Source organism: Euleptes europaea, chromosome 18, assembly GCF_029931775.1.
Source record: "Euleptes europaea isolate rEulEur1 chromosome 18, rEulEur1.hap1, whole genome shotgun sequence".
NCBI classification, from domain to species: domain Eukaryota; kingdom Metazoa; phylum Chordata; class Lepidosauria; order Squamata; family Sphaerodactylidae; genus Euleptes; species Euleptes europaea.
In genome coordinates, this window is record NC_079329.1 from 20302620 (window position 1) to 20316996 (window position 14377).

Sequence of the window (14377 nt, forward strand, 5' to 3'; positions counted from 1 at the left end):
AGCTGCAAACTTCCACACATTAAGCCTCTGTTAAAGGGACAGGACATTTTTCTCCAGGCTTGTTGGCAGTCCTAAGTAGAGATTAGGCACATCAATGATGAAATGCAACCTCCATGTTCAGAGGCAGTGTACCTTGGAATGCCAGTTTCTGGGGGCAGGGGGTTGAAAGAATAGGAAAGTTTTGGCATCTGTGCCCTGCTTGTTAACAGGTATTTGGTTGGTGCTGGCTTAGGTGGACCATTGGTCTGAGGGGGATTCTTATTATGTTAAAGTTCTTATGTATCACAAACATATAGAAGGTGCGCTGTGTGTATCTTCACTTATGTAATTTAAATATTTTCATTTATTATTTGTACTCCACCTATCTGCACAATGGAGACCCAAAGAGGAGTTGGTTTTTATGTGCTGACTTTACCACTTAAGGATCAGATCGGATTACAATCACCTTCCCTTCCCCTCCCCACAACATGTCACCCAGCTGAATTTTGCCTCCTCGCTCTTCCCTAGGAACGCCCAGGCCTGACTCCCTCCATGGAGTACATTTTGCTTCACCACCAATTCCATTTAAGCACGGCTTACAGCTTTGTCGCTTAAAACCGCCTGACCTGATTTACTGAGACTGCTTGCCAGAGGGCACTGCCACCTCTCAGGCACCTCTGCTCTTGCCCAGCCCGTCTGGATGACGCAGATCGAGGAGCCAGTGTTCACCGGCGTTCTATGGATGCGTCTTCGTATGGGGAAGAGGATCTCCGAGAAGGAAGTGGCTTCATAGAGCCTCTGTCGCAAAAGGAAGGTTCTTTTCAGGCCCTTACAGATAAGGTTGAGCAGCTGGAATTAAGAGGCAGAGGACAGGAACTACAGGCCCAGGGAAAAGGACCTGCTGGCTGCTTCTCTCTCCCCCTTGCTTGCTTTGGCAACCAGTTTCCTTGCAAAATTAGGAGGGAAAAGGAAGGACAAAAATGATCTGCTAAAAAGAGAAAGGGAACAGATACAGCAAGGCAGCCAGCTGCTTCTTTGGCACCGGACACCTGTGATTTCCATCCCCCTTGATGGAAGACCCTTCAGAAGTCTCACCAGGCTGAGGATGCTGGAGCTGCTCACACACGGCAAATGTAACACATAGAACATAAGGCCATGCTGGATCAGACCAAGGTCCACCAAGTCCAGCAGTCTATTCACACGGTGGCCAACCACATGCCTCTAGGAAGCCCACAAACAAGACTGCAGCATCATCATCCTGCCTGTGTTCCACAGCACCCAAGATAATAGGCATGCTCTTCTGATCCTGGAGAGAATAGGAATGCATCAAGACTAATATCTATTTTTACTAGTAGCCATGAATAGCCATCTCATCCATGAAAATGTCCACTCCCCTCTTAAAGCCTTCCAAGTTGGCAGCCATCATCACATCCTGGGGCAGGGAGTTCCACAACTGAACTATGTGTTGTGTAAAGAGATACTTCATCTGTTTTGAATCTCTCACCCTCTAGCTCCAGCAGTTGACCCCACGTTCTGGAATTATGACAGAGGGAGAAAAGCTTCTCCCTGTCCCCTTTCCATACCATGCACGTAGATAGGCTCGAAGCACCGTGGCTTTCTTGCCCACAGTCTGCCCATCACAGCTAACCTGGATTCATCAGCAACCGAAACGGTCTTTCCTCCTGGGCCGAGAGCAGCCAGTCATACAAAACAATCTTTATTTACAGACACCAAAGAAACAGAAATGGTGACGGGGGAAGAGGAGGGCGGGTGCCAAGCAGCGGGCGGGCTTGGAGGGCCTCAAAGCCGCCCAGCACGCCGTTTGGCCGAGGGAAACCGTCGTGTAGCCAGCGGCTGAGACGGCTCCCAATGGGGGAGGGGGGGAAGGGGGGCTAGCCCCCCCATCCAGAGTCACTCTATGTCGTCGAGTAGCTGCAGCTCGAAGACCTGCAGGTGTTCCTTCAGCCGCCGGTGGGCGTCGGCCCCTTGTGGCTGCTGGTCGCGCTGCAACTCGCAGATGCGCAGGCGGAGCCGCTGCTCTCGGCGCCGGCAGGCCTGCAGCTGCCTCTGGGCTTTGCCCAGCGCGTCGAGGGCCGCCTCTGCGCGCCGCTTCCACAGCAGGGCGCTGCCCACCTGGTAGCTGTGCTCGTTCTGGATGTAGGCCCCGGCCGGGGGAGGGAGGCGCAGCATGTAGAGGGAGAGGGAGTCGGGGTGGGCGGGGTGCCCCACGGGTTCGGGGAGCGCCGGAGAGGGAGAGGCTTCCTCTTGGCCCGTGGCGGCTGGCGACTGGTCTGGGGAAATGTCTGAGAGGGGGGCCAGGCTTTCCGGCTCCGGCCCGGGAAGGACGGGCTGGCTTCGGGGTTCCCTGCTGGTGGGTGCCGCCACAGGGCTCGGGAGCTCTTGCGTGGGGAAGCACGAGATGTCCATGGGCAACGGGGTCGGGTCCTCCTCAGGGCAAGGGCCGCAGCTGCAAGGAAGGGAAGAAGGAGAAGAGTTGGTTTTCGTATTCCGACTTTCTCCACCACTTAAAAGGAAATTCAAACCAGCTTACAATCACTCTCCCCAACCCGCAACAGACACCCTGTGAAGTAGGTGGGGCTGAGAGAGTTGTGACTGGCCCAAGGTCACCCAGCTGGCTTCGTGTCTAGGAGCAGGGAAACAAATCCAGTTCACCAGATTAGCCTCCGCCGCTCATGCGGAGGAGCGGGGAATCAAACTCGGTTCTCCAGATCAGAGTCCACCACTCCAAACCACCGCTCTAAACCACAACACCATGCTGGCTCTCGGAGAATACAACCAGGGTCAGGCGGGAAGGCAGAGGGGGCGATTTGCTCCACGCAGAAAAGCAGCGATGCGTGCGGACCAAGAAGAGAACCAAGAAAAACTAGGCTGATGCCAAAGGCCAGATGGCTTCCCCCAAGATGGCAGTCTGCCAGCACGGAGCAGTGGAAACAGAACCGGGCATGGACACAGGAAACTTTGGGTGGTCTTGAAGAAGAAGAAGAGTTGGTTTTTATATGCCGAATTTTTCTACCACTTAAGGAAGAATCAAACCGGCTTACAATCTCCTTCCCTTCCTCTTCCCACAACAGACACTTTGTGAGGTAGGTGTGGCTGAGAGAGTTCAGAGAACTTAAGGTCACCCAGCAGGCTTCATGTGGGGAAACCAACCGGGTTCACCAGATTAGAGTCTGCCGCTCATGTGGAGGAGTGGGGAGTCAAACTCGGTTCTCCAGAATAGAGTCCACCATTCTTAACCACTACTCTTAACCACTACACCAGGCTGGCCAAATAAATTCTCACAGCCTTGCAAGGCTGGTGTGAGGATGAAATGAGATGATTTACTGCCACTTTTCTTGCACCTACGGAATGGGTCTGGAATGTAATTTACCCCACTGCCACCCCTCCTGCACTACAATTCAATTTCTGGGTATTAAGCGATATGTACTATGTCAGCGATTTCCCTCCCTCCTCCTCTTTTTCCCCTCTGCGCCTAGCCTCAGGCGCTGTCAGGTTCACCTATGATTGTCCCCGGCGGCCAGTCCTCTATCCCAAGCCTGCCGACACGTGTGGCCGAGAAACTACAAAGGGAGGAAACGGGGCCATGGAAGACAGAGAACGGCAACAGCTCACCTCTGCTTCTGCCGACGCCTTGCCAGCTTGGAGCTGCCCAGCTTCGATTTCCGTCGCGGCTTGGCATGGAGCTCGAATATAGTGGGGACAGCGCCTTCCTTGAGCCGATGGTAGCCACTAGGAAGGAAGCATCGACATACAGAGGCTGTTACGAGCCAGCACTTTCTGAAACGTGGACCGAAGTACAGGGGGGCGAGGTTTTGTGTGAGCTCCGGGACCCTTTTCGGCCCTGGCTCCGGCCTGGTGGAATGCTCTGCCTAGTAACACCAGGGCACCGCGGGACCTGAAAGAGTTCCGCAGGGCCTGTAAGACAGAGCTATTCCACCAGGCCTACAATTGAGGGCAGCTGCAGGTGGTATTAATGCTGGCCTCCCTACGCTCCCTCCCCTTTTCTTTCTTTTACAACTTACATTACAGGGGGGCAACCTGCCTACTTGACTCAGGCACTTATTATGCTGCAGCGGGCACAGCATTAATTGGTACGTCATCTGTTTGAACAATTCAGGAGACTGAATTTTATGGTTTTAGATGTTTTATTGTTAATATATATATATATTTGTGATTTTAATGTTGTTGCCTGCCCTAAGCCTGGTTTTGGCCGGGGAGGGTGGGTTATAAATTCAAACAAACAAATACATACACACATACATTTTTAAGGCTCTCAGTGAAAGCTCTTTAAAAAGATAAAGTCTGCAGCTGGGCCTGATTTTCCAGTTCACCAATGCCAAGTTGTGACTGTAGACTAGGGGTGGGGAACCTTTTTTCTGCCAAGGGCCATTTGGATATTTATAACATCATTCGCGGGCCACACATTCTGGCCCTGCCCCTTTTAACCCCTCCATTTTTGCCGCTTCCGCCCCCAGCCCTCTTGTAATACAGAGGAAATACGTTTCTCCACAGCCCAGGTGGAAAAGGGTTAACATAGTTTCTTGGGCGGTCCTAGCAGCTCTATAGCTAACGACTCTTCTGCAAGGGGGAAAGAAGGTTCCTTTTCTCGGCAAAACAAACTCACATCCGCCTTGAATAGAGGCTATTCCTGGCCACGGGAGGGGGCGGATCGCCAGTCGTAGATCCTTGTGAGCTAGAGATCTGCCAGGACCCACGAAGGGCCAGACCAAATTATTTTGCGGGCCTTATATGGCCTGACGTTCCCCATCCCTGCCATAGACAACCACGATATATATATTTTTTGAACCAGGCCCTGTCAGACACCAATTACCTACCTGGTGCCCACCAGTTCAAAGCAAGTCTTCTCAAAGTGCTTGGAGCAAAAGTAAACATACTTGGAGGCAGGGTCCCAAAGACCTTGGCCGCTCATGTCCTTCCGGCGACAGTTCTCCAGCCATGTGGCCCGCCGGGGGTTGTCCTTCGGCAGTCTGTGAGAGAGAACACACCTGATGGGAATCACAATTATTCTGGTAAAGGTACGACACAACGGGCAAGACGATGGATGCCCTCGGCCTCAAGCACGTTTGCCTAGAAACTCTTCCCACAAGAACGTTTGCCTGGAAAGTCTTCCCACAAGCAGACTAGTGACAATTTCAATCTGTCCAACCCATCCCCCATATCATTCCCTCATGGTACTGAGAGCAAGCCAGCATTACATAGAGGTTAAGAGTGGCGGAATCTAATCTGGAGAACTGGGTTTGATTCCCCACTCCTCCACATGAGCAGCGGATTGTAACCTGGCAAACTGGGCTGGCTTCCCCACTCTTCCACATGAGTGGCGGATTCTAATCTGGTGAACCGGGTTGGTTTCCCCACTCCTCCACATGAAGCCAGCTGGGTGACCTTGGGCCAGTCACAGTTCTCTCTGAACTCTCTCAGCCCCACCTACCTCACAAGGTGTCTGTTGTGGGGAGGGGAAGGAGATTATAAGCCGCTTTGAGACTCCTTAAAGCTTTCCGCAGGGTCTGCAAAACGTCATTGTTCCACCAGGCCTACGGTTGAGGACAGCCTTGATTTTCCATCATCGCTGGCCTCCCCATCGGAAGAGTGGGGAAACCATCCCGGTTCTCCAGATTAGAGTGAGCCGCTCTTAACTACTACACCATGCTGGGGGTTGTGCTGAAGAGAGAAACAAATCCAGTTCACCAGATTAGCCTCCGCCGCTCATGTAGAGGAGTGGGGAATCAAACCCGGTTCTCCAGGTCAGAGTCCACTGCTCCAAACCACTGCTCTTAACCACTACACCACGCTGGCGGGTCTAAGTTTGACAATCAGATCACATCAAAATTAGGACAGAGGTGTGGAATAATGTGGATAATTTGAGATGCGGAGCTCTCTACCGTCTAGTCCCATCCAACAAGTTCGACTAATCAGAATTCTGACTGGGAAAGTGGAGGATGATGCTGACACTCACCGATGGAAGGAAATGCCACGGTTGCGGGTCTCGGGAGTGTCACGGGTGCAGCAGCCAGTGGCGGAGCAGTGACGGGGCATCTGCAAGAAAAAGCAGGGCATTTATCATGCGGTCAATCCCAAGGAACAGCCTGCGAGGTGTAGAGGTTAAGAGGGGCGGACTCTAATCTGGAGAACCGGGTTCGATTCCCTGCTCCTCCACACGAAACCTGGTGGGTAACCTTGGGCCAGTCACAGTCCTCTCAGAACTCTCTCAGCCCACGCGGAGGCAGGCCATAGCAAACCACCTCTTGCCTTGAAAACCCTACAGGGTTGCCATAGTTATGACCAATCAATTGACCTTTATTGCCATATTCTCAGAAATATAGCATAGACAGTACACAAGAATCCTCAATCCATAAATTTCCCATATAAATATGATTTAAACTTTGATCCTAGTCTTGACAACTTCCATCAAAAATCCCGCCACCGTTAATGTGACTTCAGGAATAGAGTAATTCATTAAAAACCGACATACAGCAGTTTCTTGTCTAGATTTCATTTTATCAATCAAGGGTAATATTGTTTTCTTACGAGGGCCATCATGCAGAAGACAATTTATGATTATATGCTGAAGTGTACTATGTTAAGTTAGTTATGACTTGACAGCACACACTGTCCCAAGGATTCAGGTTAAGTTACAGAAGCAGTTACCACTTTACCTGAAGAAAAAAAAACACAAGTCAGGTATGGGGAAAGGCCAAGGGTTGTGGGTTCTTTGCGCTAAGACAGCCCCAACATGTTGCACAATTAGCATAGATTCTGCAACAGTACGAGCTACTGTGGAGTTCTACCCCAAGACTCCCAGAAGCATATTTTCAATTGCCTATTTACCCCCTCTCTGCCCCACACAGTTTTGTGTGTAGCTTAGGCTTCACCACTGGCCCAAAGTCACCCAGTGAGTTTTATGGAACAGATCCGAGAGCCAGCGTGACATAGCGGTTAAGAATGGCGGACTCTAATCTGCCGAACCGGGTTCAGTTCCGCGCTCCTCCACATGAACTTTATTTATTTACTTCATTTATACACCACTTTCCTCCCCAAAGCAGCTGACATTGTTCTCCTTGCCTCCATTTTATCCTAAGAACAATAACCTTATGAGATTAGTTAGACTGAGAATGTGTGACTGGCCCAAGGTCACCTAGAGAGCTTCATGGAAGAGTGTAGATGTGACCCTGGGTCTCTCAGATCCGAGTTCGGCACTCTAACCACTACACAATACTGGCTCCAGGTTCAACTCTCAACTTTTTCAGAAGTCCACTGGATTACCTGAAGACAGTCACTATCTCTCAGCCTCACCTACCTCACAGAAAAAGAGTTGGTTTGTATATGCCAACATACTCCACCACTTAAGAAAGAATCAAACCGGCTTATAATCACATTCCCTTCCCCACAACAGACACCCTGTGAGGTAGGTGGGTCTGAGAGAACTGTGACTAGCCCAAGGTCACCCAGCTGGCTTCATGCGGAGGAGTGGGGGAACCAACCCAGGTCACCAGAGTCCGCCGCTGACATGGAGGAGTGGAAAATCAAACCGGGTTCTCCAGATTAGAGTCCACCGCTCCTAACAGGACTATTATGAGGGTAGAACAGAAAAGCAGCAGCCCCCATCTGCTGCACTGAGCTCCTTGGGAGAAAAGGCAGGATTATTATTATTTTAATACACCAAATACTTACAATAGGCATGTACAAGCTCCTAGGTCTAACCTTGAGCATCTCAAAGCCTCCCAAGTAGCTGGTGGTGGGAAAGACCTCTCTACCCGAGACCCTGGAGAACCACTGCCAGCCAGAGCAGGCCCATCTTCAGATAAATGTGACAAACTTGTCACACACGCATAAACCCACAGGATCAACCCCAGTAGGAATCAGATTGTGGGAAGTTTCCCTTGCCCAGGAGTGCAAGAGGATGCGACTGTCTGGCAGGACCTGACCGGACCAGAGAGGGGCTGTGGCTCAGTGGCAGAGCCTCTGCTTGGCATGCAGAAGGTCCCAGGTGCAATCCCCGGCATCTCCAGTTAAAAGGCACCAAGCAAGTAGGTGATGTGAAAGACCTCTGCCTGAGACCCTGGAGAGCCACTGCCAGTCTGAGTAGCCAATGCTGACTTGGGGAGGGGCTGTGGCTCAGTGTTAGAGCATCTGCTCGGCCTGCAGAAGGTCCCAGGTTCAATCCCCAGCATCTCCAGTTAAAGGGACTAGGCAAGTAGGTGATGGGAAAGACCTCTGCCTGAGACCCTGGAGAGCACCAAGTTCAACTGCCAGCATCTCCAGCTAAAGGGAACAAGCAAGTGGGTGATGTGAAAGACCCCTGCCTGAGACCCTGGAGAGCCAACTACCAGTCAGAGAAGACAATACTGACTTTGATGGATTAAGGGTCTGCTTGGCATGCAGAAGGTCCCAGGTTCAATCCCCGGCATCTCCAGTTAAAGGGACTAGGCAAGGAGGTGATGTGAAAGACCTCTGCCTGGGACCCTGGAGAGCAGCTGCCCGTCACAGTAGACAATACCGACTTTGATGGATTAAGGGTCTGCTTGGCCTGCAGAAGGTCCCAGGTTCAATCCCTGGCAACTCCAGTTAAAGGGACCAAGCAAGTAGGTGGTGTGAAAGACCCCTGCCTGAGACCCTGGAGAGCCAACTACCAGTCAGAGAAGACAATACTGACTCTGATGGACCAAGGGTCTGCTTGGCATGCGGAAGGTCCCAGGTTAATCCCCGGCATCTCCGGTTAAAGGGACTAGGCAAGGAGGTGATGTGAAAGACCTCTAGGCTGAGACCCTGGAGAGCCGGTGCCAGTCTGAGTAGACAATACTGACTTCGATGGACCCAGGGGCTGACTCAGCATAAGGCAGCTGCATGTGTTCATGTGTGTTCTTTTAGGGGAGAGGCCGTGGCTCAGTGGTAGAGCCTCTGCTTGGCATGCAGAAGATCCCAGGTTCAATCCCCGGCACCGCCAGTTCAAGGGCCTAGCTTCCAAAGGTTCGGGACTGGGTTGCAAAAAGACCCCGGGGGTGGGGAGGGCGCTGCTCAGCGCGCGAGGGGGGGGGCGGAGCGACGACCGCGGCGGCTCCCTCCCGGCCCCGCGAGGGGAAGGCGGAGGGGCCGGCTCCGCGGCCGAGGGGGCTCCGCGCCGGACGGGGAAGCGGCTCCCGGGGACCCCCCGCTCACCTCCCCGCTCCCATCGCTCAGCGAGCCCCGCCGACGCGGCTTCCGGGACTGCCTGGGGTGAGGGGAAAAAGGAAATCTCGCCTGCTCCTCTCGCGAGAAGTGCGGGCGGGCCCCCCGGCGCACGCGCGATGTTTCCCTGCTCTCGCGAGACCGGCAGCCCGGACCGATCTCCGGCCCCTTCCCACGCGTGTGATGATGACGGTTTTATTGCGATGGTTGGACGTTGATTGACACAACCTCAAATCACTGTTTTTTTTTTTTAAAGAGAGGCTCTTTTTTTAATTTTTTTTTCTTATTAAGTCACATTCAATTTCAACATTGTCATCTTCAAAGTTACATAAAATAAAACCATTCCAAACTAATCAGCCTAATCAGTATTGACTTTTCTGACTTCCCCTCCTCTTATCAAATTAATAACTATATAATCCCCTCCTTCCTCTCACCTCCTCTATCAAATTAATAACTATATAATCCCCTCCTTCCCCTCTCCCCTCCTCTTATCAAATTAATAACTATATAATCCCCTCTGTATTTGTTTTCCAATTCATTATATCATTTCTATAAACTACATATAATCATCCTATATACTTTAATTATTGAATACTTCATTCTTTCAACATTGATCAGCTGAATTAGATTAAATCATCGCCTTTAACAATTCCCATATTTAATTCGTTTTCAAAATATGTTATCCATGCCTCCCGTTCTCTCACATATTCTTCATTGTCTTTTTGATTTACTAAAGCAGTAGGAAGAAAACAGATTCCTTTGAAATGTGTTGGAGGAGAGGGTTACGGATACCATGGACTGCCAAAAAAACAAATCAGTGGGTTATAGATCAAATCAAGCCTGAACTGACCCTAGAAGCTAAAATGACTAAACTGAGGCTGTCGTCTTTTGGTCACGCCATGAGACGACAAGAGTCACTGGAAAAGACAGTCATGCTAGGAAAAGTTGAGGGCAGCAGGAAAAGAGGAAGACCCAACAGGAGATGGATTGACTCAATAAAGGAAGCCATGGCCCTCAAGTTGCAAGATCTGAGCAAGGCTGTCAAAGATTGGATATTTTGGAGGACTTTCATTCATAGGGTCGCCATGAGTCGGAAGCGACTTGACGGCACTTAACACACACACACACAAAGCAGTAAGTTTAGCCATTTCTGCTAGTTCAAACATTTTATTTATCCAGTCATTCTTGTCTGGTATCTCAGACATTTTCCATTTAGCTGCATAGACCAATCTTGCAGCAGTGGTGGCATATATAAAAAAAAGATCTTTGTGTCGAAATATGTTCTGGTATCATACTTAACGGCATCATCTCCGGTGTTTTTGGGATTAAAGACAGGCTAACATGACGTGCTCTCCCAACCTCTGATCTACAACCCAACGGTCCACTCTTTTAACTTCCCTTTTTAACTCGTTTAACATAAGAGATGGATGGACTCAATAAAGGAAGCCACAGCCTTCAGTTTGCAAGATCTGAGCAAGGCTGTCAAAGAAAGGACATTTTGGAGGACTTTCATTCATAGGGTCGCCATGAGTCGGAAGCGACTTGACGGCACTTAACACACACACACAAACATAAGAGGGTGACCATAGAGACCTGACGCTTAGAGCGACGCTACTTCCGGTTCCCTGCAATGAATCATCGGAGAGGCTTTCCGTTTAAGACCGGAAGTCTAGGCTGCTTGTCATATGAGTGTTTTACCTACCTCCATGAAGCAGCTCCCCCTTGTCCTCTTTGGTTTTTTTTTTTTTTTGCCATCAAGTCACAGCTGAATTGTTTTTGGGGGAATGGGAGGCGTGGAGAATTTACTGTGAAAATCAATTTTTAATGGGACCGTTTAAAGGATATTCTTTGGTTTAATCCCTTTTTTATACTTTGTATGATGGCTATATTAAGGTACTGAAATTACAGATTTTAACAAGATAAGACAAGTATATTTTAATTAAACAATTTGTGGATTAATTTTGTTAGCAAAAGTATATGCAATTTATTTTTAGATGGAAAAGCGTGAGGGGGAAGTCCTTTTAAGTTTTAAGTTTAAACTATTATTTTCGTTGTTTTTTACCACTTTATTAATTTTTTAGTAATTAGATGTTGATGTTATGTTGTATATTAAATGAAGAAAATAATTAAAAAAATTATTTAAAAAAAGTCACAGCTGACTTATGGCGACCCCATAGGTAGGGTTGCCAGCTCTGGGTTGGGAAATACCTGGAGATTGTTGGGGCGGAGCCTGATGAGGGTGGGATTTGGTGAGGGACTGCAGTGCCATAGAGTCCAATGGCCAAAGTGGCAATTTTCTCCAGGTGAACTGATCTCTATCAGCTGGAGATATTAGCTGGAGATCTCCAGCTAATACCTGGAGGTTGGCAACCCTACCCATAGGGTTTTCAAGGCAAGAGACGTTCAGAGGTGGTTTGCCATTGCTTGCCTCCACGTCACGACCCTGGCATTCCTTGGAGATCTCTCATCCAAATACTTGCCAGGGTCGAGGCTGAGGGTGTGTGACTGGCCCAAGGTCACCCAGTACGTTCCCATGTCAGAGTGGGGATTTGAACCTGGGTTTCCAATATCCTAGTCTGACACTTTAATCACTACACCATCCTGGCTCTAATATAAATTAGTTGCAGCCAATGGCCACTCTTGAGGTCACATGCTCGTGGCCCTCAGCCAATCACAAGCTTTGCTCAAAGGCAAATAGTTGGAAGGCGTGCTTGAGCCTGCCAGTGTAGAAAATTAGAGAAATGGCTGTTTTCCTGTCAGTATAAAGATAAAGGTCCCCTGTGCAAGCACCACGTCATTCCTGACCCATGGGGTGATGTCACATCCTGACGTTTCCAAGGCAGACTTTTGTTTGCGGGGTGGTTTGCCAGTGCCTTCCCCAGTCATCTTCCCTTTACCCCCAGCAAGCTGGGTCCTCATTTGACCAACCTCGGAAGGAAGGAAGGTTGAGTCAACCTTGAGTCGGCTACCTGAAACCAACTTCCTTCGGGATCAAACTAAGGTCGTGAGCAGAGCTTGGACTGCAGTACCGCAGCTTACCACTCTGTGCCACGGGGCTCCTGTCAGTAGCTGTTCTGTACTAAACGGACGAATTCATTAGCAAGCCAGGGTTTTATTATGACCGTGGTTGAACGGGATGAGCACAGATGCCATAAAACAATATGAAATTAATAAATATCATCCCTCGGCCTTTAAAAGAAGTAAATAAACGTACATTTCCATCACCCTAGAAAATACTGATTGTTCCTATTTAATATGGGCAATTTTTATTATTGTGTTACCTACACAAGGTAATCACTATTCCTGTTAAGTCCTCTTGGGAAGCCTTAGTAAAATTCTGTGATTGCCCTTTTTCCAGGTTCAGCCACTCACCTCAGCTTGAATGCATCCTGCCTCTAATAAAGTATTCATGACCATCAAGGTGCTTTGTGTCACATGGCTGACCATTTCACAGTCCTGAGTTTGTTTTGAACTGAATAACATGGATTTCTAGAATTTGTGGTTAACAATCCTGATCCTTTGCCCACCTGCACCCGAGGATCTGGTAGGAGGAAATGGATGTTAGCATTGTACTGAACATAAGAAGAGCCTTGCTGGATCAGTGGCTCATCTAGTTCAGCATCCTGTCTCTCACAATGGCCAACCAGTTCCTTCGGAGGTCCAACAACAGGGCATAGAGGCAGAGCCCTTCCCCTTATGTTCCCTCCTGGCACTGGATGTTTAGTCACCATGGCTAGTAGCCACTGATACACCTATTCTCCATGAATTTGTTTAATCCCCTTTTAAACCTGTCTATGCCTGTGGCCATCACGAGGGATATGCATTTGGATATATCTGGTCCAAATATATATATAAAAAATACCTTATTGGTATTTTCTGGATATATTTGGCTCTCTGAATGGTATCCAGGATTTTCCAAGATACTGGGAAATGGATCCTGAAAAATCCTGGAAATGTTTGGGAGTAATCAGGAATATCCAGAAAGAGCATTTTAAGGCTTCCAGGATTTGTTTGTTGCTGTCTTGAATGTTCAACAACCTTGAATGTTTCTGTCTCCCTCTGTCCCCTTTCCAGGGCTTGGTTTCAGTTTGCCAGGTTAATTTGGCTTAGATTCTGTGCTTTGAAATTAGTTCTGTGGCTCTTGCAACATTGTGTTCTTTGTGCAAATTGGTGTGTCATTGGTGTTGGATTCTCTGTTTTGACATTGCATTAGATTCTGAGTTGCACATTGGGTTGGATTCTCTGATTTTTACATTTGTTGGGCTTGGCAACAGCCTTTTAATAGGTTTGCCTTAAAGGATTCTCTGGTTTGCCATTGGCTTGGATTCTCTGGCGGTACATTTGTTGTGTTGGGCTTGCCTCTTCACCTACGCTTCTGCTGGGATTACCTCATTCTGCATTGGTTCACTGCTGCCATAAGGGCTTGTTTTTAATATATGCATGAGCACTTTGCAATAAATATATTTCATTGTTTAATTGAACTTTATTTCACCCACCCTTTGGGTGCCCAATTTTGTTTTGAGGTTGTGTCGAGGTTGTGTCATTTCCCCCTCTGTTTTGTCCACTAGACACCTCCTTCCATTCTTCAGGTAGCCACTAAGAGGAAAGGACACTTGACTGACACACCATTGCTGTATAATACTTGTGCACATTTTTTAAAAGCACAAATACTAAAAATAAAAGACATGGTCCAGCTAAAAATGTACTTGTTTCCCACTGAAATCAATGGTGTAGATCAGTGGTTCCCAAAGTGGGCAGTACCACCCCCTGGGGGGCAGTGTGATTACCTAGGGGGGCACTAAGAGGAGGAGAAGGAGAAGAGTTGGTTTTTATATGCTGACTTTCTCTGCCACTTAAGTGAGAATCTAACCGGCTTACAATCACCTTCCCTTCCCCTCCCCACAACACTCTTTGAGGTAAGTGAGGCTGAGAGAGCTGTGACTAGCCTAAGGTCACCCATCTGGCTTCGTGTGTAGGAGTGGGGAAACAAATCCAGTTCACCAGATTAGCTTCCACTGCTGATGTGGAGGAGCGGGGAATCAAACCCAGTTCTCCAGATCAGACTACACTGCTCCACACCACGGCTCTTATCCACACCACCATGCTGGCAAGGGGGCAGCAGGGGGGTGCTAAAGGTGGGCCCCTTCAACTGTGTTGTTGGATAGGGTAAGGGGCGCTGGGGTTGAGTTTGTGG

At 49.0% G+C, this 14377-nt stretch overlaps 1 protein-coding gene across 1 annotated transcript; it reads right to left on the reverse strand.

Annotated features, from left to right (window-relative positions):
* Nucleotides 1-1890: 1890 nt before the first annotated feature.
* THAP7 (THAP domain containing 7) lies at nt 1891-6071 on the reverse strand. The gene is made up of 4 exons (XM_056864816.1): nt 5975-6071; nt 4836-4988; nt 3613-3729; nt 1891-2446 (listed from the first exon to the last, which is right to left on the reverse strand). Exons 1-4 carry the CDS (start codon nt 6052-6054, stop codon nt 1891-1893), a joined length of 906 nt encoding a protein of 301 aa, XP_056720794.1. The 5' UTR covers nt 6055-6071.
* Nucleotides 6072-14377: the final 8306 nt, after the last annotated feature.

Coding starts and splice junctions, on each gene's coding strand:
- THAP7 (XM_056864816.1), bottom strand. CDS start 6,054: ATGCCCCGTCACTGCTCCGCCACTGGCTGCTGCACCCGTGACACTCCC. Junction 4,989..5,974: donor CGTGGCATTTCCTTCCATCG/GTGAGTGTCAGC, acceptor TCTCTCTCACAG/ACTGCCGAAGGACAACCCCC. Junction 3,730..4,835: donor TTTGAACTGGTGGGCACCAG/GTAGGTAATTGG, acceptor CTTCCTTCCTAG/TGGCTACCATCGGCTCAAGG.